This window comes from Lonchura striata, chromosome 14, assembly GCF_046129695.1.
Source record: "Lonchura striata isolate bLonStr1 chromosome 14, bLonStr1.mat, whole genome shotgun sequence".
NCBI classification, from domain to species: domain Eukaryota; kingdom Metazoa; phylum Chordata; class Aves; order Passeriformes; family Estrildidae; genus Lonchura; species Lonchura striata.
The window spans coordinates 16,224,297-16,252,096 of record NC_134616.1 but is presented as its reverse complement, the minus strand read 5'-3'; the positions used below and the strand labels follow the sequence as shown (position 1 = coordinate 16,252,096).

Sequence of the window (27,800 nt, the reverse complement as noted above, 5' to 3'; positions counted from 1 at the left end):
TCAAAGTGCGGCCCCGCTTTGCCTCTCTCCTCTCCCTCATCCTCTCAGAGCAGAGTTCCTTGGGGTTTGTGGGGTTTTACTGCCCTGACTGGTTCCCTCACCCGTGCGGGATGTGTGGTGGAACCCTGCTCACTGCTCACCCCAACAGAGAGCCCAGGGCAGAGAGGACGAGAGGAAAGCCCTCCCTGAAAACGGAGCAATCCGGCTGGGACCATTTCCAGCAGCACTGTGGGACAACAGGCACTGCTCCCAACCCCTTTTCCTGGTCCTAATGGCATTTTTAGGCTATCTAGAAATACACAGCTCACCTGCCTTACCTGGGAAATGCCACTGGGGCTGGAGAGAGCACCTGGCTTGTCTGGGATAATCCCCCGTTCCTTGTCCAGGGCCAGGACTCTGCAGCAGAGCCGGGTGTGGCCCGGCTCCCTCCCCTGGAATCCCACCCTGCTCTATTCCACAGGCTCCGAGCTGTGCCTGCGGCTGCTCACTGCACATCTGGGGTGCTGACAGCACATCTGGGGTGCTGACAGCACATCTGTGATGCTCACAGCACATCTGGGGTGCTCACAGCACATCTGGGGTGCTCACAGCATATCAGGGCTGCTCAGAGCACATCTGGGGTGCTCAGAGCACATCTGGGATGCTCACAGCACATCTGGGCTGCTCACAGCTGCTCACATCTGGGGTGTGTGTCCGCAGAGCCCGGCTGTCCCCGCGGGCTGGGAGCCGGGCACGGCGGGGACAGAAAGGATTGAAAGGCGCGTTTGATCCGAGCTGCACTCGAGCAGCCCCTGCCAGGGATTCTGTCCTCATCAGTTCTCTCGGTTCAGGGGGAGGGCACAAAGCAAGGGCAGGGACATTTTTCCGGGACAATCCTACTTTTTGGTGGCACACGGCTGTCTCGGTGGTCACTGGAGCCCCACCCGATGCTCAGCCTTGGGAGAAGGGTGACCCCGCTCTGAGGAAAATGATTTAAAATGCCTTCAGATGCCTTTTCACTTCTTTTTATTTAATTCCATAAATATTTTCATAAGGCTCAGTGTCTTTACAACACTTTTAAAACACTTTTTTTTGTTTTATACACACAACTTTGACACTTGTTTGACAGGGTCAAACAGTCCAATATAAACAAAATAATAAAACTGGCAAGTGCGGATCAGCTGGGTTACCAAAATCCTTTTTTTCTTTTTTTTTTTCTTTTTTTGCTCTTACTGTTAAAACCCCAAAAGCACTAAAATATCAGTATTTGGCTTCAAACTAGAATTTTAAAAACCTTTTTTTTTTTTTTTTTTAATTCTCTGCTACAAGTCCCTGTCGTCATAGTGCCTTTAAGCTCCTACAGACTCTTCTTTTCTTCTTAAGGAAAAATAAGCTTGGTGATGCCATGCAGAACTTACAATAGCTACTAAATATACATGTTCCCTGAAATGTAGCTGCAATGAAAAGATGACAGAGCATAAAGAGAACAAAACCAGAAACCCAAAGCACCACAGTGTACTATCAATAACATTGCAATGGACGGCTGGTGCCCATCCAGAAACTGAAACAAATTTCAAATATATTTCTCTATGTAGTATTTTCTATTTACAACTGTTAGATGCACCTAGGTTGGTTCTTGTTTGACTTTTTGGAGAGGGTGGGGAGGCGAAAGTCTTGAATTTAGATCCTCTGTTCTAGTGTCTAGGTTAAGGGCAATGCATGTCATTTGCCTAGGGAAGAGGGTTTCTTTTTATTTTTATATATATATTTATATATATATATATATAGATTCAGCCAGAGAAATACCGTAAACATGTAAGTTTGTTACAACTCTCTTTTTTCTGCATATGGAATGGGAAGTGGGTTCCTCCTGTCTGGCATTGGAATGCAAAGTCTGTACCAGATGCTCAGTCAAGTCACCCCCGTCTGCATGGGCGCTGCTCCCAGCGCTGTCACACACGCTCCAGCCCTGCTCCCTGCTGGGACAGCCACAGCAGGTCAAGTGGGACCCAGTGCTGGTTCTTCTTTGTGCCAATGCTCCATCTCCTGCAGCACCTTGGCAATTTATGGAGGGGAGGAGCTTTCTTGAAGGCCCGAGAGCCAAGCCCCTCGTCCCTGCGGCCGCTGTGCCAGCGCCAGCGCGAGCGGCGCTGCCCGGGCGGGCTTCCCACTTAACAAAGAAGCTGCGAGTCCAACAAGTGGCCTTGTCAGATCTTGATTTATGATGCAAATAATGGTGTGGCGGTGGTGTTTCTTTTTTCCTAGTGCTGAATATTTAGGAAGCATCTTCTCATAAAAATTATGGATGTCTCATTCTCACTCTCTGAGGCACAAAACAGTAAATGAACAGGCTTAACTAATGTGCTTGTTACTTGGTTGTTTTTTTTTTTTTTTCCCTAAGCAATTAAAAAGGCAAAAGGACTAAGTGAAATTTTCATCATGTTGACAACATTTTGGAATCTCTCTCTCTTTCTCTCTCTCTCTCTCTGCCTCTCTCCAGCCATACACAAAGAGTAAAACATTTCAGTTAACTGATGAGAACCCATCTCATGCACTGCTTTAAATACCCACTCTGTTAAAGAAACAAAACAATATTTGCTATATATCCCACATTAAAATCTAGCCATAAAAATGCAAAGATACAAAAGAGCATAAAAATAATATCGGATATAAAACTGGGTTGCTTCCTGTTTGGGATTCCTGGTGTTTGCCTGCTGCCTGTCACAGAGGGCCACTCCTCCTCTCCAAAACACTAATCTGGCTTTGCTGGTTATTGATAGTTTCTAGATTATTCAAAAGTATAAGAGAGATTCTTTTTGGATTTAGATAAAAATAATGCCACCCTTGTGACATGCCCTGAAATAAAACCAGGCTCCATGGAAACAATGAAATCACACTCCCTGTTCTTCCCATTCACTTGGATTTCTCAGGGAAAAAAAAAAAACAAAAAAAAAAAAGCCAAAAAATATATCTCCACACTCTTTGTCCTGGGGTGCTTATGTGGTGGATCAGATTCCAAAGAAAATGACAAATACCCTGATCAATCACTTCATCCCACATTTTCAAAGGAGCTTGCAGAATAGCTCTGAAAAGATTTCAAGTTCATCTTCTAAATCTAGTTAAACAGTCTCATTTGCCCTAGGAAAAAGAAAAATCCTCCTCCTGACAATGGTCTGTTTTACAAGCTTAACCATAAGCTCCTGCACTTGCAAACAAATGTACTTAAAGCTGAAATTGTAGGAAGGGTCTTTAAAAATAGAGCTGGGAATCTCCAGAGGGAGAAAAAGAGAGAGAAAGAGACCTGGAGGGTTGGGCTGGTCCATCACCCCAGGCCCACTGCCCTGACCCCTCCAGGAGACACGGGGGGGCCTGGACTGGACCAGCAGCAGCTGGGACTGGGCACAGAGCCACGGCCACGCTGCCCAGCCTCACCCACAGCTGCTGCAAGGAGCTCTCAGCTCCTCTGCAGCTCGGGCTTAACCTCAGGTGGGCACTCCCAGGGCTGGGGCAAGGATCCTTCTGCTAACGGGGCAGAGCTGGGGGGACTCGGCGTGGGGCAGGCACTGAGAGCAGCCCACTTTTGGGGTCACTGCTCCTGCAAATGGCAATTAGTGCTTCGTTAGGTGCTGCTGTGCAGGCTGAGTGTGGCCAAAGGATGGGACCTTAGTTCCTGAAGACAGAAAACTGGCCGCTTCTCGGAGCCTCGGAGCCAATTTTCCTCTCTGCAATGGAGGCATGAAGCCATCGGTTTTTAAGCTTTTATCTTTGCATGGAAAACAAAGATAGGAGTGGGCTTTTCAAATGTCTCAGCTTGAAAAGAAAATAAATCAAAGATAAGCCCACAGAAACAAAGCAAAAAAAGAAGAAAAGCCCCTGATTCTCTTTTCTCCGTCTTACTCCGAGTGTGAACAAATCACACCAAACTGAGAAAAAGACAAGTGCTTAAAAAAACGCAAAAGATGGACTGAGGAAAACCCATCCCTCACTTCCTAAATAGCTGCTTGCCCTTCTGCTGGGTTTCACCTGCCCACGAGAGAACAGTTAAAGCCAGAGAAATACTGCGCAGCGGAGCGGGAGCACAGGGAGCACATCCAGACAGGCACGAGTCAGACCGGGGATGCAGGACAGGGACAGCCGGGCCCGCCCCGGCTGGGGACTGGGGACAGCCGGGGGAGGGACAGGGAGCAGAGACCTCCCAGCACTCCAAAAAACAAACAACACCCCCCCCATAAATAAAATCAAAGAAAATATACACCAATGAAGTCCATGAGGAAGTTCCATGACGGAGTCACACAAGCGAGAAAGCATTCTGGGATGCCAGTGACGACTCGGATGAAAATGAAGGAAAACAGGGTAAAAAAAGAAAAAAACAACAAAAAGAGATGTCCAACCAATGGAATAAAATAAAATAAAACAGGTCACATGGTTAGAAATCATTGGTGCTTCCTAGTATCTAGTAGCAGATTACTTCCCAAAAACAACAAAAAAAGTTTTTGGTCCTTCTATATATATACATATATGTATATATATTATTATTTTTAAAATGTGTGTATACATATATATATGTATATATATTTAGTTGCAACAGTGCTTCTCCGAAAAAAGGTCCATCTATAAATATAATTTTATTTATTTTTATTTTTTAAATTTTAGTTCTTTTAAGTTAAAATTCTCCATCTCTCTAGGTATTATTTTTTGAATGGTGTTAACCTGCTGAAGTTTTGCCAGAATGGTGCCTGGCTGCGTCTGGGTTCGGTGAACTCGAAGACCTGGGACTGGGATATGCCATCTGTCACCATGTATTGTCCCTGATTTAATGGATCCTGGGGTGGTGGGTAGGCTGGAGGAACCGACTTGGAGTAGCTCACACCTGCATCGATGATTGGGGGGAAAAAGAAACAGATCAGTCAAAGAGCAATTGGGTCAATAGTCGTTCTTCGTCATGCTACTGCTTCTCATCGCTCCTTATCGCTCCTTAACCGGTCCCACGCGCCAGGACGTGCCAGGGCTGGCCAATCTCCAATCTCAGCGCCTGCCTGACCTCTCAGCTCCGAGCTGCCTCCCTAAGCCAAAGATCCAAGGCTGGGACAGGATCCTTTACTTTTGTTGGGCAGAGCTCTGCCCGCCCTCATGGAAAAGTCCCGTGTGAGCAGGAGAACTGGGACAGGCCCTGCCCCGCCGAGGCCAGCTCATCCCGCTCCGATTTAAGGACTCCTGTTCCAAGCTCCTGCTCACCCTCCCTCCCAGCTCTCCCTGGAGAACGGCCTTGCCCCAGCATGCCCCTCTGGCCAGCCCCGAGCACGACCCCGAGCAGCACCCCGCTCCGGTTCCCGCACGGAACGGAGCAGGGCTGCTCTGGAAGAAGCCCTACCCTGCGGGGGTGCGCCCACACAGAGGGCGACTCGTTCTTTAGAACAGTTCAGGACTTTTCCATAGGGTTTGTTCTCAATTGACCAGTCTGGTTTCAGCCCAAAAACGGCTGCACAAAACGCAGAAAAGGCTGATTCTGCTCAATCCAAACTGGGAGCAATGGATGGACTGGCAAGGCTACACTTTTAGGGTTGAGGTGTTCAATTCCCACACAGGTGAGCCATGGCTCCTGTGCAGGAACGGGGAGAGGGGATGCTGCCCTTACAGCTTTCCCACGGAATGAGGGGGCTTCAGCATCCTGTTGTAAAGGATGGTGTGTAAAGGGTGGCTCTGGGTGACTGAAGTGGAACAGAAGGGATGTGTGTCACCACCAAAGTGCAGCCTACGGGGCACAGTGACACAGTCTGGATGTCCTTCCCCACAAAGACAACCCCTCCTTCAGCCTCGGGGCAGTGGGGCCAGCTGGAAACCATGACTCCAGGAAGGAGAGAGGAGCAGGGCTGTGGAGCAGCTTGCTGTAAGCTCTGGCCATCTCTGGATCATGCAGAACTGCTCTTCCTTCTGCAGGAGGGGGCCGTTGCCTCCCCAGGCTTTAACCACAGCAGCGAGGCCACTGTCCCCAAGCAGCTCAGTGTCCTCATCTGGACAGCGGGATGGCATCCCCCACCTACCTCACAGGAGGGTTGTGAAGCTAAATTAATTAATGTTTGTAAAACACTTTGAGATCCTCGGCTGGGAAGGTGCTGGAGAAGGCAAAATATGGTGATTAGCACCCAGGTACCAGAGCAAGGTGTGCACAGCAATGCGGCTCCTACCACACACAGACACGCCAGCGCTGGCCGGGCACGGACGGCGGCACACGACGGGCACTGACACACAGGGAAAGCCTCACGAGGGCACCCACAGAGCTCACCACACTGCTGGGCCAGGGGCTGCTTGGCAGGCAGGGCCTCTTTGGGGTAAGGGCTAAGAGTCTTTAGGGAAGAGAATTGATTCGCTTCTCCCTGCTAGGGAATTTACCAATGCTCAAAAGGTTCAGACCAAATGGAAATGTCTTGAGTACATCTAACTGTTTTCTCCTTCTTTACTGTATTTTCTACAGCTCTTTGTCCACTGTAGAGAATAAGCAAGATCATTCCTCACAGTGGGCAAAAACTGCTCTGCGATTCACACTCATTAACCTTTAACAAATTCATCACAATTAGCAGTTCAAACTTACTTGGAGAGATCGACCTGGAGATGTTCTGCAGCTGTACCTGCATGCTGGAATAGTCACTCATCAAGGACTTCTCTACCCTGTCTTCCCAAGCCCTGTCTCCCACCTGCAGAGCTGAGGGCAGCCCCAGAGCTGTGCTGGGGTCACACCTGGGCAGGGGCAGCTGCAGGAAACCTGACACAAATTCTGCACCACCCTCCTTTTACAGAACTCCAAGGAACAGTTTGAATTTCAATCACTGTGTGACTGAAACCCACAAGGGCACGGCACTGAGTTCCTCTCTGCCCACCTCTCCCATCCCTTCTCCTGGCACTGTCCTGCTCCGAGCTGCCCATCTCCAGGCTGGCCAATATGAGACCAACTGCAGAGGACAAACTCCAGCCCTGAGCCCATCCAGGAGTGTCAACCTTCTCCTGGAGACCACCAGTCCTTGGCCAATTTTCCCGGCAGAGACTGGAGAGGGATTTTAGGATCTGTGGGAATGTTAGGATCTGTTACAGGTCCCTTACATGTCTAGAGTTGGGAAATAAATCTGCTTTGGCTCTCAGGCTGATCACAAATTACCTCACACAGTTCTCGTGCCACTAAAATTACTCATGTTCTACAACAGCAGAGCTGTGAATCTAAAGCTGCTACTGTGGGGGGGAACACAGAAATTGTTTTTAGCTTTGGAAGTCCTTAAAGCCACCTTGCTTTAGTGACATGGCCCCATGGCTTTGGCATCCTGTGGCTGGGTTCTTTACTGCCTCTAAACTAATTTGAGGAGAGTGAACTAATGTATTTTAATGACGATACAAAATGCTAGGAAATCTCCTGGATCAGCAAAATGCTGTGCACTTGGAAAGCTGAAGAAGTAGAGAAAGGACAGTCTGGCTGATGTCCACTGACAGTGATGGAGTTACTGCAAGGAATGGAATCCACAGTCTGTCTTCTCCAAAAGGGAAAAGGGCAGACTCCCCTGGCCAGATCCCCACCAAACCCCATTCAGTTCTTTCCAAAACTCCTGAAAGATGTCTGTCCTTGCTTGAAACACACCCATGCACAGCCTTCCCCCTCCCTCCATAAAGCAGCTCTTCCCACAGGTGTGCCCTGTGGATCTGGGCTACTGGCATCAACATCTGGGCTACTGGCATCAACATCTGGGCTGGATGAATGCCAAAAGCGCCTCGCTGGTTCTACTGGTATAAGGAGCTGAAGGTTTCACATTTCTCTTGTTTATCCAATGGCCTGAAGGATCAAACCTGTGGATCTCAAGGACATGCACCATCGCCGTGTGTGGGACATGCAAATAAAACCACTGTGCTCTGCTCATCCCAGAACACATTTCCTTGTGGAAGTGTGAGACAGCACTCTGCCATAGCCTGAGGTGCCCCAAGAATGACTTCTCCATTTTTTTTTTGGACACACCCATGTTCTGGAAAACAGAAACTGGGAGGGCAAGATTCACCTTAATCTGCACATCTTCCAATCCTAAGAAGGAGCAATTCTGGGAAAGGTCTGGCAGGCAGGTATTTTTCTGTTCTGCTCTGAAGTGGTTTGTTCCCTCATCACAACTCGGGGCCATCGTGCAAAATTGTCTCTTGATGGATATTTTTTTAATATGCAAAGCCATAACTCCGCTGCAATTCACCAGAAAGAAATGAGCAAAGCTCTTTTCCAAGGCAATTTTGGGCAGCGTGGAGAGCGGAATTCAAAGCACAAAGGGAAGAATCAATGGATAAGGAACGATTTCAGGCCCAGCAGCCAAGTCCACCCCACGGGCAGAGCTGGAGCTCCTTCTGCTGGTTTGTGCCTCATTGTGCAGCGCGGCTGCAGCTGCACGGAGGGATCGCTCACAGGGCGGGGCTGGCGAGAGCTGCTCACGAGGAGAACAAGAAAATTCCCAGATTCATCATTTGGCTAGACAAAACTGGTGAGAGATGCTGCGCTGTCACTTGAAATCATGTCTTTTTATAGCACCAGGCAACGTCACTTGGAGCCTTTTGGATTTCTCAGCTCAGAATGAAACGATTAAAAAGATTTAAAACTGTCTCATTTTGCCCTTCTAGGTTGGGTTTTTTTTTTTGGTTTTTTTTTTTTTTTTCCCCCAAAGTGTCTCTTCTCTTTGAGGCTACAACACGATTTCAGCAGCACGTGAAGCATGCTGGTAACCCACAGGCAACCCACAGGGACTCGTGCAGACGGATCATCCAGCAGGACAATGCCCCTGCCCGGGCTCACACGACACAGACACGGAGAACACGCACATCTCCTCCACACAACCATGGAAACTTGCCTTACAAGCTGTTTACTCCGTCCTCCACCTAGGAGATTTTAGCTTATCCTTAGATCAGATATTTCCCAGGCTTTGCCCCCACCCTGCTGTCCAGGTCTCATGCTGCTCATTAGCCAGAGCTGGGGAGGGGACAATGACATCGCCACCCCTGCTGGCATTTCTGCCCTGGCCAGGAGACTTCCAGCTCCCTCAGAGCTCAACAGCAGCTCAGCCAACTTGCATCTCTCAGGGGGTGCTCAAAAACCCCACCGATTCAGTTTCCTCCTGAATACCATGACCCCACATGTGGGGAAGCCATGGACATGCCTCCAGAGCACTAATTGTTCTATGGTTAATTATTCCTGTCACAGCAACGAGTTTAAGTTAAAGAAAAGAGCACAACTGGCTGGGTGGGTCCAGCCCTTTGCCCTCTTCAGCACATTTCAACAGAGGATCTCAAAGCACTGCCCCACCACTCCCTGGGCCATGTGCAGAGCTGGCAAAGGATGTGTCTGGAGCTGGCTGTCCCTGAGGTGAGGATGGAGCTGGGAATAGGAACCCTCTGCCTGCCCAGGCAGTCCTGACCAGCTGGATTTCCTCCCTTTTCACCTCCTTGTTGAATCACCCAACTCTCACTTTGCTACGCTTGCCCAGCTCCAGAGGAATTTCAGTGGTGCCTCAGCCACGGCTCTTCACACAGCCAGGATTTCACTCCAGACCCTGCTATTCCCAGGGATGGTGAACATGCCTTAGCACCCTTTTCTAGCCACAAACCTCCCTTCTCTGTTCAGGAGGGAGAGGGCTGGCTGCAGTTTGAGAAACGCAGGAGGAAACAGTCATCTCATGTCCTGATGTTCCCCAGACAACCACAACATCTACCTACACACACTGAGCTAACCCGACCTTCTGGAGTCTATTTATCAAGTCTGCTACTGCAGCCTGATGTCATTATAGCACACATTAAGATAATGATTCCTCGTGTGATAAGAAAAGCTAATCGAGGCAAGATGGAATAAATGATACTGGGGCTTTATCCATCAGAGCTGGGTGAAAACGAATTCCTGCAATCCTGTGTTTGTAGAGCCTCCCTCTCCCCCAGCACCCTGATCACACAGCTCACTCCATGGCTTTCACCTTCTGGGGAGCAACTCCTTCTTAAAACCCCTCACCAAACTCAAGGTGCAGGGGGCTCACAGACTTACTTCAGTGGGAATTTCAACATGTCATTGATGTCAACACCTTGGCTCTTTCCACAAGGGCCATTAACATCTCACCAAAAAACTGCCTGGGGGGGACTTGCTCACCAAGTGCCACCAGTACCATCCTCAGAGGCCCCCCAGCCAAGGATTTATTCCTCATTTGCCTTAGCTGGTAGATCTGACTGGTTTCTGGAGGAGGCTGAGCACCCCAGCTGCATTCCAGATGCCATCAGTGGGATGGTGCCTCTGGACCCACAGCACCGAGCACTGGTAGGGTCTGGATTTTACAAGAAATGGGCTAAACTCTGAGATCACCCTGAATCTGTGGGGAAATACCACTGACAACACAATCAGCTCCATTCCTTCACCTCCTGTGCTGCGAAAATAGGGAAGTGACCCTGATTATCCAAAAATGCAAATACCCCTCTTTGTTTCCGAGCATTGGGCTGGGATGCTCAGGCTCCTGCAATCCCCCGAGGCTGTGCCTACACGTGTGAACCGATGGGGAAGCACAGCAGGGCCACGTCAATCTCCTCGGCGAGGAAGATGCAATAAAATGGGAATAAAGAGCCAGGAGAACCAGGGGAGGGACCCTGGTCACCACTGGTCAGCCCTGTCCTGCCCAGCTGTGCTGTGCAGGGCTGCTGGGGGAGCAGAAGTGGGGGAAGTCAGAGAAGCTGTTGCATGTCTGGGTCAGGGCTTTTATGACATAGTTGGCTGTGAGCTCAAGTGATCAGAAAGGAATAAATTAACAGGAAAATCCAGTGATTCAGAGGGTGTTTGGTGACAGGCCAAGGCAGTTCATGCTGGCTGATGAGTTAACCCCTCCTGGGTTTGCATGGCTGTGCTCAAGGGCAGGTTTAGTGGCAGCATCTCAGGTGATGCTGACTGAATCTCTGCTTACCTCATCCCAAAGACCTGTCAGGGCTGAAGGCATCTCCTGGGGAAAGGGTGCACAGGGCAGGGAGAGGCGCTGGGTGTAGTGTGGGGCTCAAGAGCTCTCCTGAGGTGGGACACACCCCCAGCTCACATTAAGGTCACTTATTTAAATCTCAACAGACATTTCCTTTTCCAGAAGTGGGCAATGGTGCTTTAAGAATGGAGTCTCCTTCCTGGGAGGACCTTTAATTCCCTGACACCACTGGCTGGCAGCTGCTAGGAATATGAACAAATACCCCTTCTGTGGATAGGCTGTCCTGAAAGGGGCCAGATGTGGACAGAGCTGGGGATCAGAGTGTTTCTGCAGGCTGCAAACACCAACCCCTGGAGGGGGGGATCACAAGTGGCCAGGGAACAGAGGCCCCTCATGGAGGGAGGCACTCCATGAGCTTCCATTTTCAAATGCTTAGAAATGGGAAAATTACCCTCGATTAACCTTTGTCTACATTAAGAATGGACTGGAGAGCCACAAGGGATCCATTTTCCAGGCAGTTTCCACTCTTTCAGTCAGAGACAAGCACAGTGCTGGCAGAAGAGGCCAGTGCCACCCTCGTGGTGCCCAGTGGGACCCAGGCTCTGCACAGAACCTGCCCTCCTGCCTGGCTGCAGCCTGCTAGGGGCTGCAGGGAGGGGCTTTGCTTGTTTTTCTAAGATAAAGCAAATAAATTTCTCCCATTACTTCACTATTTCTAGGAGACACCACACTGAATTCTATTCCCAGTTCCCACAGTGCCACTGAAGGGCAGAACCAAGAGGCAAAACCTTGAACAATCAATGCAAAAGGCAAACAGCAGCAACCAGCCCTTTTCTCTGTCACTGAGGTGCAGAGCCAGCAGCACCCACCCACTGCATGTCTAATGGACTTCAAGAAGACCAAAAATTGGTTGAATGCTGTGTTAAGGCACCTGGTCTAATATGATGTTCTGCCCAATCCAAGAAGGAGTGCAGATCCTGGGCTGCTGCCCAGCATTAGGTGGGTCTGGCAGGGAGCCTGGCCCTGCACACGTTGCTGGGCACACCTGAGAGCCACGAGGGGGCTGCTGCCCCACACAGCACCCTCAGCCGGGCATCAAACACTTCTCAGAACACTCGGAGAGCGCTCCCACTTAATCACCTGGATAAAGGTCCTGTTCCTTTAAAAAGAAGAGTTTAAAGGTTTCTTCTGCTGCTCTCAGCTGCTCTCCCCCTCTCCTGCTGCAGCCAGCAGAGGTCTAAATGCCTCTTTCTCAAACACATGCCAGCCATCTCCAGAGCAATACTTCTGGGAGGTGTGGTACAACAGTGCATGAAATAAGCAGCAGTTTATACTATTTGAAAAATGTTTTTCTGCTTCACCTCTAACAAAGTTGATTGCATTTTCCATTTCACCTCCTTCATGGCTTTTCTCTCTTCCTTAAGTGTTCTCTGACAGGGGAATTACCATGGTTTCCCATTTAAGAGGTGCAGGGAACAAGTGAGATTATCTAGGAACAAGTCTGTAATAGGCATCCTGTGACACAGGAGCCGGGCTGGCAGCACCTCGAGCTGCTGGGCTGTCAAGCCCTGCTGCAGCCACTGAGACCATCCTGCATTTAAATTAATTAATCTATTGAATACAGTAACCTATTCCTCCTTCTGAAGGCCTTCCCTGCTTTTTAGGTACGAGTGATGCTCCAAAAGCAGCTCCAAGCCCTTTTCCAAGGCTCCAGTGGTGCTGTGGGGGGACAGAGGCAGCAGCACAGCCCCTGGCACAGGCACACCTGCAGCCCCAAGTGCTGCCAAGCTCTTGGCAAAATAGAACGTTGTCAACATCTGTGAAATGCATAGGGCAAGATTTTAAAAATCAGTCACCAAAAGCCAGCTCTCAGGAGTTTCCTCCTACCTCCCTCTTCTGAGCAGTGCCAGCAGCTCCCTGCTCTGGCAGCCTCGTGCCTCTCGTTGGGTCTTGGGCACAGGACAAACCACAGAGTAACAAAACTAAGAGTTCTCAGTGTCAATATTTAATTTAATCAACCTGAGACTGGGCTATGATCACCTCAGGGTAGGGCAAAGAATATAAAGCTACTGTTTTAAAGACTCTATTTGTTGTTTTTCAGATTTCACACCCTAAAACCAACCAGGCTGCGCTTAACTCAGTGCTGGGGTATGACTGAACTTCTGTCTGGCTCGAGGACTTAATCCCATAAAAAGAACTGCCAGTGCCACAGCCTAAGCTTGTTCTTCACTCCAGAAATGCTGACTGCTGTTTTAGGAGCTAATGAATTTCATAGTCCGAGAAGCCCAAGATAACAACCCCTCCTTTTTCATCTCAGAGAGAAAGAGAGAGAAAGACAAAGAGCAGACAGAGAGCAATTGCTGTGTAAGACACAAGTCTTGTCAGGCAGATTGTATTTGTCAGGATGCAAGTCCAGTAATTTACGTGGGAATACTGGCAGGCATGCTCAGGCACCTCCCAACTGTGTCACTTACTGGCTGAACAGTACAATTATTAATTAATACCTCTATTAATTAATAATATAATGAACTGAACAGCTAGCAATAATTGAACCTCGCTTTGTCACGGCAGTCATGCAAGTCAGGCTCTCTCCCAGTGCAGCTCCACGAGCCCTGTGGATGCTCCCGTGCTGAGGGACAGACATGCAGGTGCTGAGGGGCTGTGACAGGGCACGGGGACAGTGTGAGGCACCTGGGCCTGCTCTGGGTGTGCACACTCTGAGCTCAGAACATCTGGCCAGGAGAGTTTTTAGAGAACATCTCAGGAGACAACAGAAGAAGTTAGTAGAGAGGAGAAGACTGATGACAATGGAGAGACACAGCAAACCAAGGAGTTCACAGCTGGCCTGGCAAACCACTCCTGGACCAGCAAAGCCAGTAGACAACACACAGGTGAGGCAGAAAGCAAAGAGGTCCTTCAGCTTCTGCAAAACCCCCCAAAACATCTGCACAGAGCGGGGACCGACCTGCCTGCACCTGACCTGAGCCAAGCCTTGAGGAGCTCTCTCAAAACCCACTTGTAGGCCTACTTGTGCTATGGTACTTTGGTAACAAATCAATACATCCACAACTGTGTGAAGCTTTGGAGAACTTGAGGAACGAGCTCTCTGACCTTCCCTCTGTGTTGAGTATTTCAAAACCTGTAGCTGCAAGAGTTATTGCGAGAGAGAATTAACGCTGGCTTTGGCCAGTTGAGGCTCTGCCTAACACCAGGCAGGGCATTGCTCAGCTGGCTGCAGCCTGCCTGGCTGGGGAAATGAATCTGACATTCCAGAGGTACAGTGTCTTTACTAAAATACTTTATTTCCTAGAGTTGATGCTACTGTGCTGTCTTTAAAAAGTTACAGGCAGCCCCAGGGAAACAAGAGTGTCCCTTTCCTTTCCAGCAGCAGGAAAGGGGTACTCCCTCCCCAGTTCCAGCATTTTAGCAAATTTTTTTTCTTTTTTTTTTCTTTTTTTTTTTTTTTGCTAATGGGAGACTTTGGGAATTAGCAGAACCTCTACACACCTCCACACTCACTCCCATTTCAGCCTGAGATAAACAACTGAGATAGATTTCTGCCCCCAGGGACAGCTTCTGGACATCAGACTGGAGACACGAGATCAAATTCATCTCTGGTGCAGTTCCACTGGCTTTCAACCACCTTCGACCAGAGATTAATTTGGCCCACAGATACATTAAGGAAGGATACAAAGCACAAACGGTATTTGATATAAAAAGAGAAGGGAGGGGGAAGTTGAGGGGATGCTGGATCCTAACCCAGCAGGATTCAGCCCAGCCCGCTCCACCCTCACATCACCAGGCACAGAGCGTGTTGCCGGTTACCTTTTTGCTTACTGACTTTCTTTACTGTCATTGCCGCTTGCCGCTTTTGATTCTCAGAAATTTCAAAGCCTGGAAAAGGGAACACGGCAAACACAATTCAGAAGGTTGCTCACAAAGCCTCATTTCCTTTTGGGGAGGGGGATGCTCTGCACTGTTTGCAAACTCAGAATGCTCTGGGTGTTCTACAGAAAATCAACTCTTCCTTGGCCTCCTTCTAATCTCACTTGTGCAGGGGCTGGATGAAAACTAAGATTAGAGCCATTTTTATTTATACAGTGTCATAAATATGCCCGGTGCTTTAGAGCTGAGCAACAAACTGAGCCTGGACTGACACTGGTCACAGTCAGTTTAGGGGCTGGTGCAAGGGAAGGGCTGTCACTGACTTTGCTGCCTCCCCTCTGCATGAAACATCCCTAACCAGAGCAGGAGGATGCAGCCAGGAGACCCTGAAGGTGGATGGCCAAAGACTTCCCTCTCCCACACACCCACAGAGCTCCAGGCTTGAGCTATGGGCAGAATTTTTTTATTGAGGGCCAAAAAGAACAGTAACTGAGCTGGAAAGAGACCTATTTATGACTAGGAGAGCAACCAGTGACATTACAACAAGGTTAAACTGTAACTCTACCACAAAGAAAATAAGGGCTCCTCCACACATTGGGCCTAAATTAAACACTACCAACAGCCTCCTTTTCAGATTCATTTCCACACTCCTCACCTATCTTTTCATCTTCTTTTACCATCTTCCTTTCTTCTCTGAAAGCTCTAAGCCATCGTAACTTCTCCTCCAGTTTCTTGGCAAAGAATAAGTGCATTTCCTCAGTCTCCTTGTTATGTAGTTTGAAGGCATTCTTCATGCTGACATTGAAGTCATCATCTCTCCCATCTTCTATATCCACCACTTCATATTTATCCATGTCTATGCGCCCTTTGTAATACAGGATATCCCTTCGGATCAGATCCTGCAGAGGGAAAAGGAGACAGGGATCATGAGGAGATCTCATGGAGAGCCTGAGCTCAGCAGGGAATTCCTGGGGGAGCTGAGGGAGAGAAAGAAATGATGGTGAAACCTGGTCAGATCCTTCAATTCCTGGGAAAGCTGAGGGAGAGAAAGAAATGATGGTGAAACTTGGTCAGATCCTTCAGTTCCTGGGGGAGCTGAGGGAGAGAAAGAAGTGATGGTGAAACCTGGTCAGATCCTTCAGTTCCTGGGAGAGCTGAACAAAAGAAGTGATGGTGAAACCTGGTCAGATCCTTCAGTTCCTGAGAGAGCTGAATAAAAGAAGTGATGGTGAAACCTGGTCAGATCCTTCCAGCCTCACCTCTGAACACATCTCTTGTTGGACAAACAAGGCAGACCATAGGCAGAGAGGAACAAAATACATGCCTGAGCTGCAAAATTCAGTTTGTAGGCACGAAGAAATGCCTCTGAGTAGGTGGCATGTTCCAGCATTTCCATGTGGGAGGTTCTGCTCCACGGGGTGAGAAATGTGAGGCCCAGCAGGGGCCCACCAGGCTGTGCCATCCCTGCTCTGGCAGCACAGCCCAGACCTGTTTTCCACACACATTCCCACTCCCTGGGTGGGGCTGGTCTCTGCCCCTTCTCCTGGGGGCCCACTCCCACTCCTACACAGCCCAGGTGAGAAACCACCCTGAGGCTCAGCTGAAGTTCTCCTAACCTACCTCTGGTCTCATCCCACCCTGGATTTAACCTCTTGATCCAGCTTAGTTTTTTGGCTTTTTCTCTCCTTGATAATTATAACCTTTTCAACCAAACCTGCTCACGTTCATCTCCTGTCTCAGTTTTCAGCAACAGCTCATTTCTCTGGTCGGGGAAGGAAAAAGTAAATTCCCCACTGGCCCCACATCTCTGTGCCTGTTATCTCAGATAACAAAAGATGATCATCAGAAAACAGAATGTTATTTCTCTAGTCATGGCCACACAAGGTCATTAAATTTATTTAAAACCAAATTCAGCAACACAATTAAGATTTCCTTCCTCTAACCACTCTCAAAAGTCTCTTAATATTTAGGTATATTAAATAAATTTAACCAAAATACCTTTGGATTTTTCAAAATGACCTAAAGATAAATGCTATGTCAAAGGATTCATTTGAGAGGAAAAACGAAGGCAATATACAACATTTATTTATTCAAATAATATTTAGCAGTGAGGCTTTTTCATGATAAGCAGTAGGTATTATTTTAAATAAATTAATCTTAGAAAATAAACTTTACATCATAATGATTTAGCAAAATTGCTCATGAATCTGCCAGACAGTATTAACTATCACAAGACTGGCCAGAAGCTCACAGGCTTTAAATCCTGACTCTTTCCTCTGGAATGCTCTGGGCAGGGGGGGACATTTCCATTAACTAGTAACTTGTACAAAAACCTTCCTCTGGTGTAGGCCTGAAATAGTGATAGTCCAAAACATAAGAAAAAGGTATTTCAGGCTGAATAGGCAAAAGAAAATCTTTTCAGTGTAGTCCTAACTTAGGAAATTGTTTGTTTCCCCCTGAGGAAAGGCTGCAAGAGCCACGCAGAGCCTGATCAATCAGTCAGTACCACACAGGTGCCTAATGGGAGGCTGGGGCTTGTTCTCACAGAGAACATTTATCTGCACCACGTTCCCAAAACCACCCGATACCAAATCAGCAGCAGGGATGAGCTCCTTACATCAGCTGCACTGCAGCCATCCCCCTTCCCACTGCTGCTGAGAACTTCCAGAACCAACCCAACACACCATGCTCCTGTGAGGATGGATCCTGTGGACCTTTCCAGGAAATCTTCATGATTGTGGAGAGATTTGTTCATAAGGTATTCAAGAATCAACAATCACAAGCTCTGAAACTCACAGGCTCTTTCCTTACACACACTAAACACATTTCCCCCTTCTTATCTTCCCAATTTTGACTCAGAAAACATTAAACAGCTACTGCCAAGTGAATGCTTTACCAGCTTTGTGCTTCCAGAGGACAGTCCATGGGTTTGGACATGTCTGACTGAGCTGGTCCACACATTTCTCCTCCTGGGATGCAGCAGGAACTGTCCCTGTCTCCAGTGAGGCTCCTGAGCTGCTGAGTACTGGATGTGAAGGTAAAGGTGCTGCCCAGGAGTTCCTGAAGGAGCAGCGAGGAGATAATGGAATCCTACAAGTGCCTCAGGAGATCAAATGGCCCCACAGGTTTTTTATTGCTGGGGAAATGCAGGAGGGGGGAGCAGCAGCTCAGCTGCAGAGGGGGAAATGCCACGTTTGGCCTCGAGCTGAGCAAGGGAAAGGCAACAGCACAAAGCTCCTGTCTGCCATTCCACTGTCAACGGGAGAAGGAATTCAATAATGACTCCAGAAGAATCAACTTTTCTCCCAATGCTTTCCTTCAAAAGAAGGTGCATTCCTCACTTGTTGGCCATGAATTCTGCACTGGTACCCTGAATTTATGAGACATTTTATTCCCCACACTCATGAGCAGCACGTGCCTGGACATGGAGGACTTCGTCCACAGCTGGCTCCAGAAAGTTCAGTCCAGAGATGAACAACTGAAACTGGATAATTCCATTTTAATGGGCTCAGCATTTCCTATTATCATGCTTTCTTCTTCTTGCCAACACTCAGTGAATGTATATTATTTCCCAACTGACTAAATTCTAACACCCATAATATGGGAAGCACAATAATTATTTGATCCATGGCTATTTTATCACAGCTTTTAAACAATAAAAGACACCACTCAGCTTCTTAGTGAAGCATGGCCCTCTTCAAACACCTTGCAGTGTAATTGAGCTCAAAAAAATGTATGTACTCATCAGGCCTACAGCAGACAGCAAACAAGGCCAAACCTTGTTTTAAGGAGCTTTTTATGCACGTGGACAAGAGGATAGAAATTGAGGGAGCACAGAGGTCATGAAGGTGTTGATGTGCTCTCTGCCAGGTGCAGCAGCAGTGCTCCAACAGGAACCTGTTGCTCCTCACACCACCTTGTCCAGCACAGTTCTGTCCTTTTCCCAGCATATCCATGGAGCCAAACAAAACATGAGATTAAGGAAAGCACTGTGAGGCTGAGGAGGGAAATGGATTGTTCCACCAGCCTGGTGTAAGTACTGCGTGGCAGGAGGACAAAGCAGATCTGTGCACAAAAATGGAGATTTATCTGCTGCAGAAGCTGAGATGAGCCCTGGCTCTGTGAGGACAGGAATGCTGTCCCTGTTCCTGGTTATGTCTGAAGGTTGTGAGTTCCATCCTCACATGGGACACCACCAAATGTTGATTCTTTAACTTCTGCCTCTGTCAAGGTCAGCATTGAAGCACTAGAGATGGAATTTCGTGTTCGGGCTCAAAAGTTTTTGTGTATTTCTGTCCTACATGTCATGAGTTCTGCAGCATTCTACTAACAAGCTACAAAATGGCTAATCATCTTTCTCTACAAGGTCTTTTAAGGCTAAACTATCCAATTAAGAAATGACACCTAAATTATTTTCACTTTTAACACAATAACTAATCACTCACGTAGACTTTTTGTCCAATTACACAAAACCACCCAAACCCATGGAGAAGAAGGTGAAAAAGAACAATTAGCCATTGCCCTAAGACCTCCATCTTGCCTTATATATATTTCTATATTCTAAACCCTTAAACTCTGAGTTTTCCACCCTGTGATGTCACACACTTCTATTCAGACTCCACACCCATAATCCCAGTTCTATCATTCTATTTTGGAAGCCTTCTCCAGTGCCTCAGGTCAAATGTAGTATTCTCTCATAATATGCCCTTCAGCACAGAAAGTCTAAAATTCTCAGCATCCAGGGTTCCAGCAGTTATCCAGGAATAAATGAGATAATTAGAATGAGAGAAATGAAGAAATTCTTAATGTCTAGGATATAGCTTTGTTCACAGGCTGGCTCTGTCTGTTTGGTCCTGTTTATTATCCTGCCTGTGGCTCAGCCAGGATGGCCATGGGCTGCTCTGCACTGGCCAGCTCTGAATGTCACACAAGATTATTTCTTGTAGTTAAATCAGGCAAGACCAAAAAAATTCAGAAACCCCCCAAAAGACTCTCAAAACCTTATCAGTGGGCAAAGGCTAAAGAAATGGAGCTGTTTAATCTAGAAAGGCCATAATTAAAAAGGAATGTGCTGTTGGTATTCCACTATGTGAAAGCTGATCCTCTTTTAAGGAGGCTGGTGATCAGTCATTCTCCATTTTGATTGTGGCTTGGCTTAATTTACCCCGGGGAGAACAAGATTAGAAACTTGGGGATAAAAGTTTCTATCTGGAAGAGTGATGAAACCCTGGAACAGACAAAATAGGAAAGTCTTGGGATGGCATTCCTGGGGGATTTTCAAAAGAAGGTTAGACAAACATCCATCAGAGATGATCTGAGCGTGCTTAATCCTGCAAAGGGAATAGCTGCTCTCCGGGGTCCTGCCCAGCTCTGCAGCTGCATGGTGTGTGAGAGCATTGCCAGATGGAGCAGGGCTGGGAGCAGGTAGGATGAGCAGGACCTGGGGCAGTGTGGGGCCAGCAGCAGGAGCAGAGTGGCACAGACCTGCAGCCTCTGCAGAGCATCCAGCCTGCCTGCCTGCCTCTAAAGGAAATGGATGCATCTGGGTCATTTGCACTTATTTGTCTAAATATGATCTTTTTTTACCCTACAGCTTCTACGATTTCCTTTTCTTCCCCTCGCTGAGGTTAATTAAGCTCTTCTGAATAATGCTCTGCAGTCTGTTCACGTAATCTGTACTAAGGATTCACAAGGAAAAGATGAAGCAAAAAAAAGTGGTTTGACAGGAGCACAAAGCAAAGTTCTGACAGGTTACATAAGCCCCCCCCAGCTCTGCTCTCCAGGTGCTGGGCTGGGCTTTCCGGCCATGCTCAGGGCTCCCCTGCCTTGGGACCTGCCTGGGCCATCCCCTCTGCTCCCACCCCCTTCACTGTCCCCTCCTGGAAGGGGGAAGGTGACTTCATCTAACTGTGCTTGGAAGGAAAGAAATCTCCTTTGTGGCCATCATGAGGAAAGCAAGGCTGAGCTCTATTGCAAAGCTGGACACTGGGATGGGCTCCCACAATGAATTATGCTCCTGCTGGAGTGGATTTAGACACCTGCAGGAAGGATTGCACCTGTAAATCACTGTTCAGTAGTTCCTTGAGTCCTGCTTGTCTTCTGTACTGCTTCTCCTGCTCTCAAGCTTTCATCTCTAACTTTTTTTCTGTCCCACTAGTCCAGAGCAGAGGTCCTTGTGCCTGGCACTGCCTGTGGGAGAGGAAAGGTCAAAAGCCCCTGGGACACTCAAGGGGAAAAAGAACAATAATGACAGAGAGGACAATCTGCAGTCACCAGTGCAAAATGGCATCACCAAAAGCCATTCAGGGCTTTCAGCAGCACAGGGCACCCAAGGAGGAAACGAGACCTGGCCTGGTCCCAGAGCTTCACCCCAGGTGTGCAGCATTCCAGGAGCTTCATATTCTTCCTGTTAACTCCTGAGTGTGTGATGATGTACAGGGTGGGGGAGGAGGCCTCAAGCAAGGGTTTGGATTTAGGATGATGCCTTTTCTCAGCAGAGAAAAGCTGAGGGTTTACTCTGTACTAGGTCACACTCGACTTCTCATGCAAATCATCCGTGAAACACAAATGGGGAAAGAGCCATTTCCAGCCGTGAGTCATTAGATCCCTCTCAGGAGCTGACAGGACAGGAGATGCCAGCCACAGAATAATCCATTACAAGTTCCTCACTGCATATGTAGGTTATTGGTGCTCCCGTTTATCAAACCCTGCAGATTCCAGTGGCAAAGGAGTTTCAGAATGACTCGGGGAGGAATGATGTGCTCTGAGGGCATGGATGCAGCCAGGCCCTGTGAGGGCAGCTCCTGGGGCTCCAGGTGAAATGACATTTCTCCCTCAGCCCTTCCCCATCTCTACCGTGGGATAATGACATTTATTTATTGTACAGATCAATGGGGAGCTCTAAGTAGTCGGTGAGGGGCTCTGATGGTGGATCCCTAACAGCTCAAAGCTGTGTGGGAACAGCTCAGCACTTCCCATGCCTTGGGATCAGAGCTGACAGGGCCCAGGGAAGCAGAGGAGGCCGTGGGCAGCACAGCCCAGCCTGAGGGGCACAGGGAGGAGAGGAACAGGCTCTTCCAACAGGGATCAGCACTCCGTCCCCACCAGCTTTACAGAACATTAGCAGTGTCCTGGAGCCATGAGGGACATGCCTGTCCTGGGGCAGTGAGGGCATCGTCCTGCTCTGCTCTGGGCTGGGGTGGCCTCACCTCCAGTGCTGGGGCAGTTTTGGGCACAATATAAAAAGGACATTTAGCCATTGGAGAGCATCCAAAGGAGGCCACGAGGATGGGGAAGGCTCTGGAGGGCCTGGAGGAGCAGCTGAGGGCACCTGGTTTGTTCAGCTGGAGGAGACTGAGGGGAGACCTCAGTGAGGTCTTTGACACCCTCCCAAGGGGCAGCAGAGGGGCAGCTCTGATCTCTTGTGACCAGGGACAGCCCCCAGGGAAGGGCTGGAGCTGTGCTAGGGCAGGGTTAGGTTGGGTAACAGGAAAGGTTCTGCCCCAGAGGGTGCTGGCACTGCCCAGGTTCCCCAAGGAATGAATGGGGAGGCCCTGAAGCTGCCAGAGCTGCAGGAGCCTTTGCAGCGCTGCCAGGGATGGTGGGTGGGATTGTTGGGGGGGTCTGGGCAGGGATGAAAAGCAGCAATCCCTGCAGACACCTCGGCAGAGATGAGTGCCCCAGTGCCCAGGGGACAGCAGCCAGCCAGGGATGAGGCTGGACACAGACCCAGCCTGGCCAGCCCTGCCCTTGGGGACGGGTGATGCCCAGGGAACAGCCGGTGCTGGAATTAGGCAAAGACTGAGCCAGGGCTCACAGCAACTGCACCCCAACACCAGCTCATGGTCTGGGAAAAGCAGAGGTTGGGAAGAGGCTGAGTTGCCTTTTGCACTGAGTTGTGGCTGGGTCTCAGCCCCCTCTCTGTGATTTCCCACTGGCCTGGGCACTGACTGCAAAGCAGAGGAGCTGAGTTTTCCAATGTACTCCTGGAATTTGTCCTGATTTTCCTGCTTGCCTGCTCTTCCTGCTGCCCAGCCTGCCGTGAGCAATGAGAGCATGGCACACTGCCACTTTGCCATGTCTTTGGGTATCTTTAGTCATGAAGGCTTTCAACGTTCTTTGACTTTTTAAAAAAAGATTCCAAGCCTGCATTTTTAAAGTCTAATTTACCTTACAGAGACTCTTTGATGAAAGCAGCCCAGCCTGCTTTTCATGAACACCAAGGGGACAGTTTTCTGTAGCATTTGTCCATTTAATTTAACCCTAGAATGGCTGAGTGTTCAGATGGGACAGTAACAGTGATACATGGTGAAGCCCAGTGCAGCACCACACTGGGCCTCTCCTCAGTCCAAATGAGACCCTAAAGCTCAATGAACCCTTTGGAGTGTTTTTGTCCTAAATATTCTTGATATCAGAAAATAAATCCAAGCCCTGCTAAAGAGTTTGGATGCCAGAGCCTGCGAGCTTTGCTCTGAACCCTCGGACACAGCAGCTGGGCTGAGGGAAATGGGGTCTGCTCAGCCCAGGCAGGAATGAGCTGAAGGATGGATCCTATCAGGGACAGAGGGATGTCACCACCACCTCCCAAAACCCTCTCAGCCACTCGCTTCCCACGCCAAAGCTGGCAGGAGTGGCCCCGGGAGCCGAGCTGCTCTGGGTTGTGGGAACTCAAAATGTCTCTCAGACATTTTTAGAGGTTCCAGGCCTTGGTCAGAGGCATTCTAGACCCCGGCAGGCAGCTGAAAAACAGCTGTGATTTTGAGTTTGAACCATGGAATGAATTACCAACTTTGGAGGTGGAACAAGCAGTCACAAAAGGTTAGATAGTATAGTAAAAGTAATCACAAAGTAGAGGGGAAATTTTTTTAGTATTTTACAGTGGGGTTTTAGCACCTGTACAGGGGGGTTTTTACTTTGTACATGGGGGTCAGAAGTTCTAAGACGGAGGAAAGTGGGCTGATCCTGTCCTTCCTCTTTCTTCTTCCTTACCTCCATGTTCTTGGTGATGTTGGCACTCACAGATTGGTTTAGAGTAGAAAAGCACTTTGTAATATAGGTAGTAGGTATTGGGGGAAAACTATAAACATGTAACACGTAATATATCATATAAAAGATAGCAGCAGCCCTGGGTGGGGGGAGAGAAGAAGAAGACAGCAGACAGAGAGGATGTCAGGGTGTGTGTGTCTCTCTGCCTGAGCTGCTGACCAAGCAGCCGCAGCCCGAGAAGACAATCTTTTAGATAACTCACAATAAACTGCCTTGAGACCGAACTGCAAGAGCCTGCACAGTTTTTCTTTGGAATCACAGGTTGGAGGAGGAATTTCACCACCACATGAGACCCCAGAGCAAGGCTGGGGTTCTCACACTGGGTTTACGTAACTCCTCCAGCACAAGGACAGCTGTGCCGGGAGGTCGGCACATCCCTGCCAAATAATTCAGCGCTGTCTGTCTCCTGAGCGGGGAGGAGGCGCTGGAGTCATCCCCGGCATCCGTGGAGCTGCGGTGTGGATGTGAGAGGGGAGGGCTGGGAGTGTTTGTGTGCCAGTGCTGTTTTCACTGCGTGGTTCTGTGCAACAGCTCTGGTGCCTTCTCCCACCCCGAGCCCAATCCCTGGGGATGTAGAGCAGCCAGGCAAGGGCGAGCGCCCCTCCAAGGGACTGGTGGCAGGAGGAGATGGGAAACCCTTGTGCAGCCACATCAGTGCTCTGCTGGCCTGCCCAGCTGCTCCCAGGGGCTTCACATGGTGCTGATGAAAGGCCACAGCAGCAGGGTTAAGTTTTCAGCTCTGGAGGTTTGCCTGTGGGCCAAATTTACACCCACTGCAATTCCAGGAGGAGTAAGTGTGGCACAGAGGGTTTTGCAGAGCATCCTGCAAATCTGTATGGTCACAGGAGGCTAAACCTGATCCCTGCCCACACACCCACACAGAGGTGGAGGACTCCAAATTCAGCCCTTTCTGGATTTTAGCTCCCCCAGTCCCTCTGGACCCTGCTCTTCCCTCTCTGCTCCCCCAGGTTCCAGGTCAGCATGAGCCCCCTGTGACACTGTGCCATGAGGCCCTAGGACATTGTGTCATGGGCCCCTGTGACACTGCTCAGGGCCCATCACCTGCACAGCCATGCAAAGGCTCACCCAGCATTCCAGGCTGTGGGACCATTCACAGGGATGTTTTCTTCCCTGGAGTACCCCTGCCTAAAAGCTGGAGTGCTGTTTCATAATTGGTTTTAATTGCTGGACTTGCCTTCCTTGGCTATCTGCTGGCCAAGGGACCTGTGAAACACCCAAATTCCCTTCCATGCCCTGTGTCCCACAGAAACCTCTTGCCTGCAGCCAGCAGCAGCTGGACAAGAGCACAGGGGTTTGTCAGCAGGGCTGGGGAAACCCTGCTCTCTAAAAACTTCATGTCACACTTTGTGACCACGCCACTGTGCTCTCTTTGGGTGTCTCCATGCCCACCTCATAGAATCATGGAATGTCCAGAGTTGGAAGGGACCCACCATGATCCTCAGAGACCAAATCTTGACCCAGGACACCCCAGGAATCACCCCAGCTCCAGCAGCAGGTTCTGCCTGTCAGGGCAGCACTGAGTCTCTCCTGAGCTGCTGAAACCCAGCCTGACTCATTTCCCCACCTGCTGCAGGCTGGGGTGACCCAAAATGTGGCAAAATGTGGAGATCTGTGTTACTGGGAGAAAAACAGAAGAGCTGGGAGGTGCTGATGAAGTTGAAAACCCACTTCAAAGAATAAGAACTGTCCCAGGGCTGCTGTGTGTTTGCAAACAAGATTTTGGGCTGCTCCCACAAGCCCTCTTTAGCTTGTAACAAAAGCAGGGCTGTTGTTTTGGTGCAAAGATCACCTCGGTGTTTCCAACAGAAGCTACATGGGAGCTAAACCTTCTTCCACTGAAAGGACTCAGAAATGTCTCTTTTATCTTCCCATTTGGAAACCTGGACTGCAATGGAGTCTGACAGGAGTATTTTATTTACTCCATCTCCTGTAGCACCTCTATTTCTGGCTGGCTGGCTGGCTACTGCTATTAAACTGGTCTCATTTTGCTTCCCATCCAACCTGCTTTGCTCAGGCAGCTCAAGGGGAGACAGCAACAGCAATAAACCACAAGTGGGAGCTTGCACTGCCTCCTGATTACAAGAGACACATAAAAAGCACAAATGAAAACTAAATGTGTTTCATGCAGTCACTGATCTTTCTTCGCTGTCAGAAAACACTAAACACAGGGTCCCATCAAGGTCTGCTCAGCTATTGGTGGAAGAAAAGTGGAATTTAGAGTAGTAATTCTGTTAACCCTTCCTACTTCACACTGTCATTCCCAGCCTCATGCCACAGTGCCCTGGAGCCCATTGGGGGAATTCAAATTATTACCCAGAACAGAAAAAAGATCCTCATCTGCTAAGAACCTCGAGCATCCCCAGAGTGATCACAATTAATGCTGTGTGTCACGGGCCTGGATGTTAAACACCATGATTTGCAAATCTAAAGCATCTCTGTGTCAAACTCTCTCAACTTCAGGGTGGTAAGGAAAGTGGACCCTGTGCCTTTAAGGCAACATCTTTTAGTGTTACCATCATCCAGGATTGCCTTCATTTCTTGGTAATTACAGCCAGCATCCCAGAACGGGCATTTTTGTCCCGATTATACACATATGGCAAGGCACACTGAGGCACTGCTTGTTCCTGCCCAGCCTATTCCCTTCTGCCTTCCCAAAAGGCAGTTCTGAATTAGGGTATCCAACCAGCTCTTTGGAAAAGGCACCACTTTGTCCTCATGCCCACGGCAGTGTCCCAGCCTGTGGTTCAGGAAACATTCACTGGGAGAGTTTCACACTGATCCAACAGCTGGAAGTTACCTGGCTTTGCAAGGACAACCTGGATCCTGAGCTCTGCCAGTGGCTCTGGATCAGGACCTGCTGCACCCAAACTGGTGTTTCAGCACTCAGTTTGTTGAACCCTGGAATAGCTACAAGGCCATTTCATCTGATCAAACTCCTCACGGCCTGGCACCAGCAAAGCTTTCAGTGGTGATGCTAGAAGTGACCAGTACTGTCTCTGGTGGCAAAACCTAAGCCAAAGAGACTTATCTGTAAAGCTTGGAAACTATTTTTGTGAAAATTAGCCCACACAAGTTGCTCTGCAAGGTGTTTGCCAGCAGGGAGAGGTGCCTGCCACAGTGTCAGCTCTCCACTTGCTGCAGCCCTTGGAAACCTTAGTGCAGCTTTTCTGCTTGGAAAAAAAAGACTTCAGTACACCCACAGTGATGGAAATCACATCTGCCAAGCACATCTGAGTGCAGCCCTGGGTAATCACTCACTTCCCAACCCAGGTATCTGCCTGAAGGCCTGGTGCTCATGGAAATGCATTCAGGAATTCCCAGTCTTGCAGCAGATGTAAAAAACAGACAACAACCAGGTGATAATGTCAGGAACGATCACCCTGAGAGTTATTGCCCCTCACAGAAATGCCCTGGCCAGGTGTCCAACAAAAAAAAAAAACTCTGTCTCACCAGAACTCCTGTATCATCTCCCCACCCACAGGATCCATCTGAATTACCAGGGGATGCAAACACCCTCACAGGTCAGCGAGGAGAGGAGGATGTGCAGGTAAATGAAGTAAGATCTGGAGGAGTGAGTCTGAAATATGTGTTTGCCTTCTAAACCATTCAGGATACCTCCCATGCCTTCATCAAACTGAAACATCTGTGGCATATTTAAATAAGGAACTACCTCCTTATTTCTATTAAAAATCTCTTTGGGCCAACAAAAATAAAAATCACCGTAATAACTTTTTAAAATGCCTTTTCATATAGACTGTGTCATGATGAGAGATGTATCATACCTGTTAATTTATTATACCTGAAGAAAACCCATAAATGCAGATTTTCTGAAGATTCACTGAGATGTGCCATCCTAAGTGGTTACAAAGCTGTTGTCAGGGGTGTGTGGATCATATTCCACCCCTGAGTTTTAGAGCA

The 27,800-nt window shown here is 48.8% G+C and overlaps 1 protein-coding gene across 13 annotated transcripts in view; it reads right to left on the bottom strand.

The window, feature by feature from the left end:
• Positions 1–988: 988 nt before the first annotated feature.
• ARHGEF9 (Cdc42 guanine nucleotide exchange factor 9) overlaps positions 989–27,800 on the bottom strand; it is a 161,633-nt gene continuing 134,821 nt past the window's right edge. For 10 of the 13 annotated variants that reach the window (XM_021525291.3, XM_021525294.3, XM_021525301.3 and 7 more), the window contains 3 exons: positions 15,472–15,715; positions 14,757–14,825; positions 4,585–4,849 (listed from right to left, as the gene is read on the bottom strand). In XM_021525291.3, the coding sequence (XP_021380966.1) occupies positions 4,668–4,849; positions 14,757–14,825; positions 15,472–15,715 (495 nt within the window). In that variant the 3' untranslated portion in view covers positions 4,585–4,667. The other 3 variants (XM_021525292.3, XM_021525293.2, XM_077786572.1) reach the window with 3 other exon arrangements.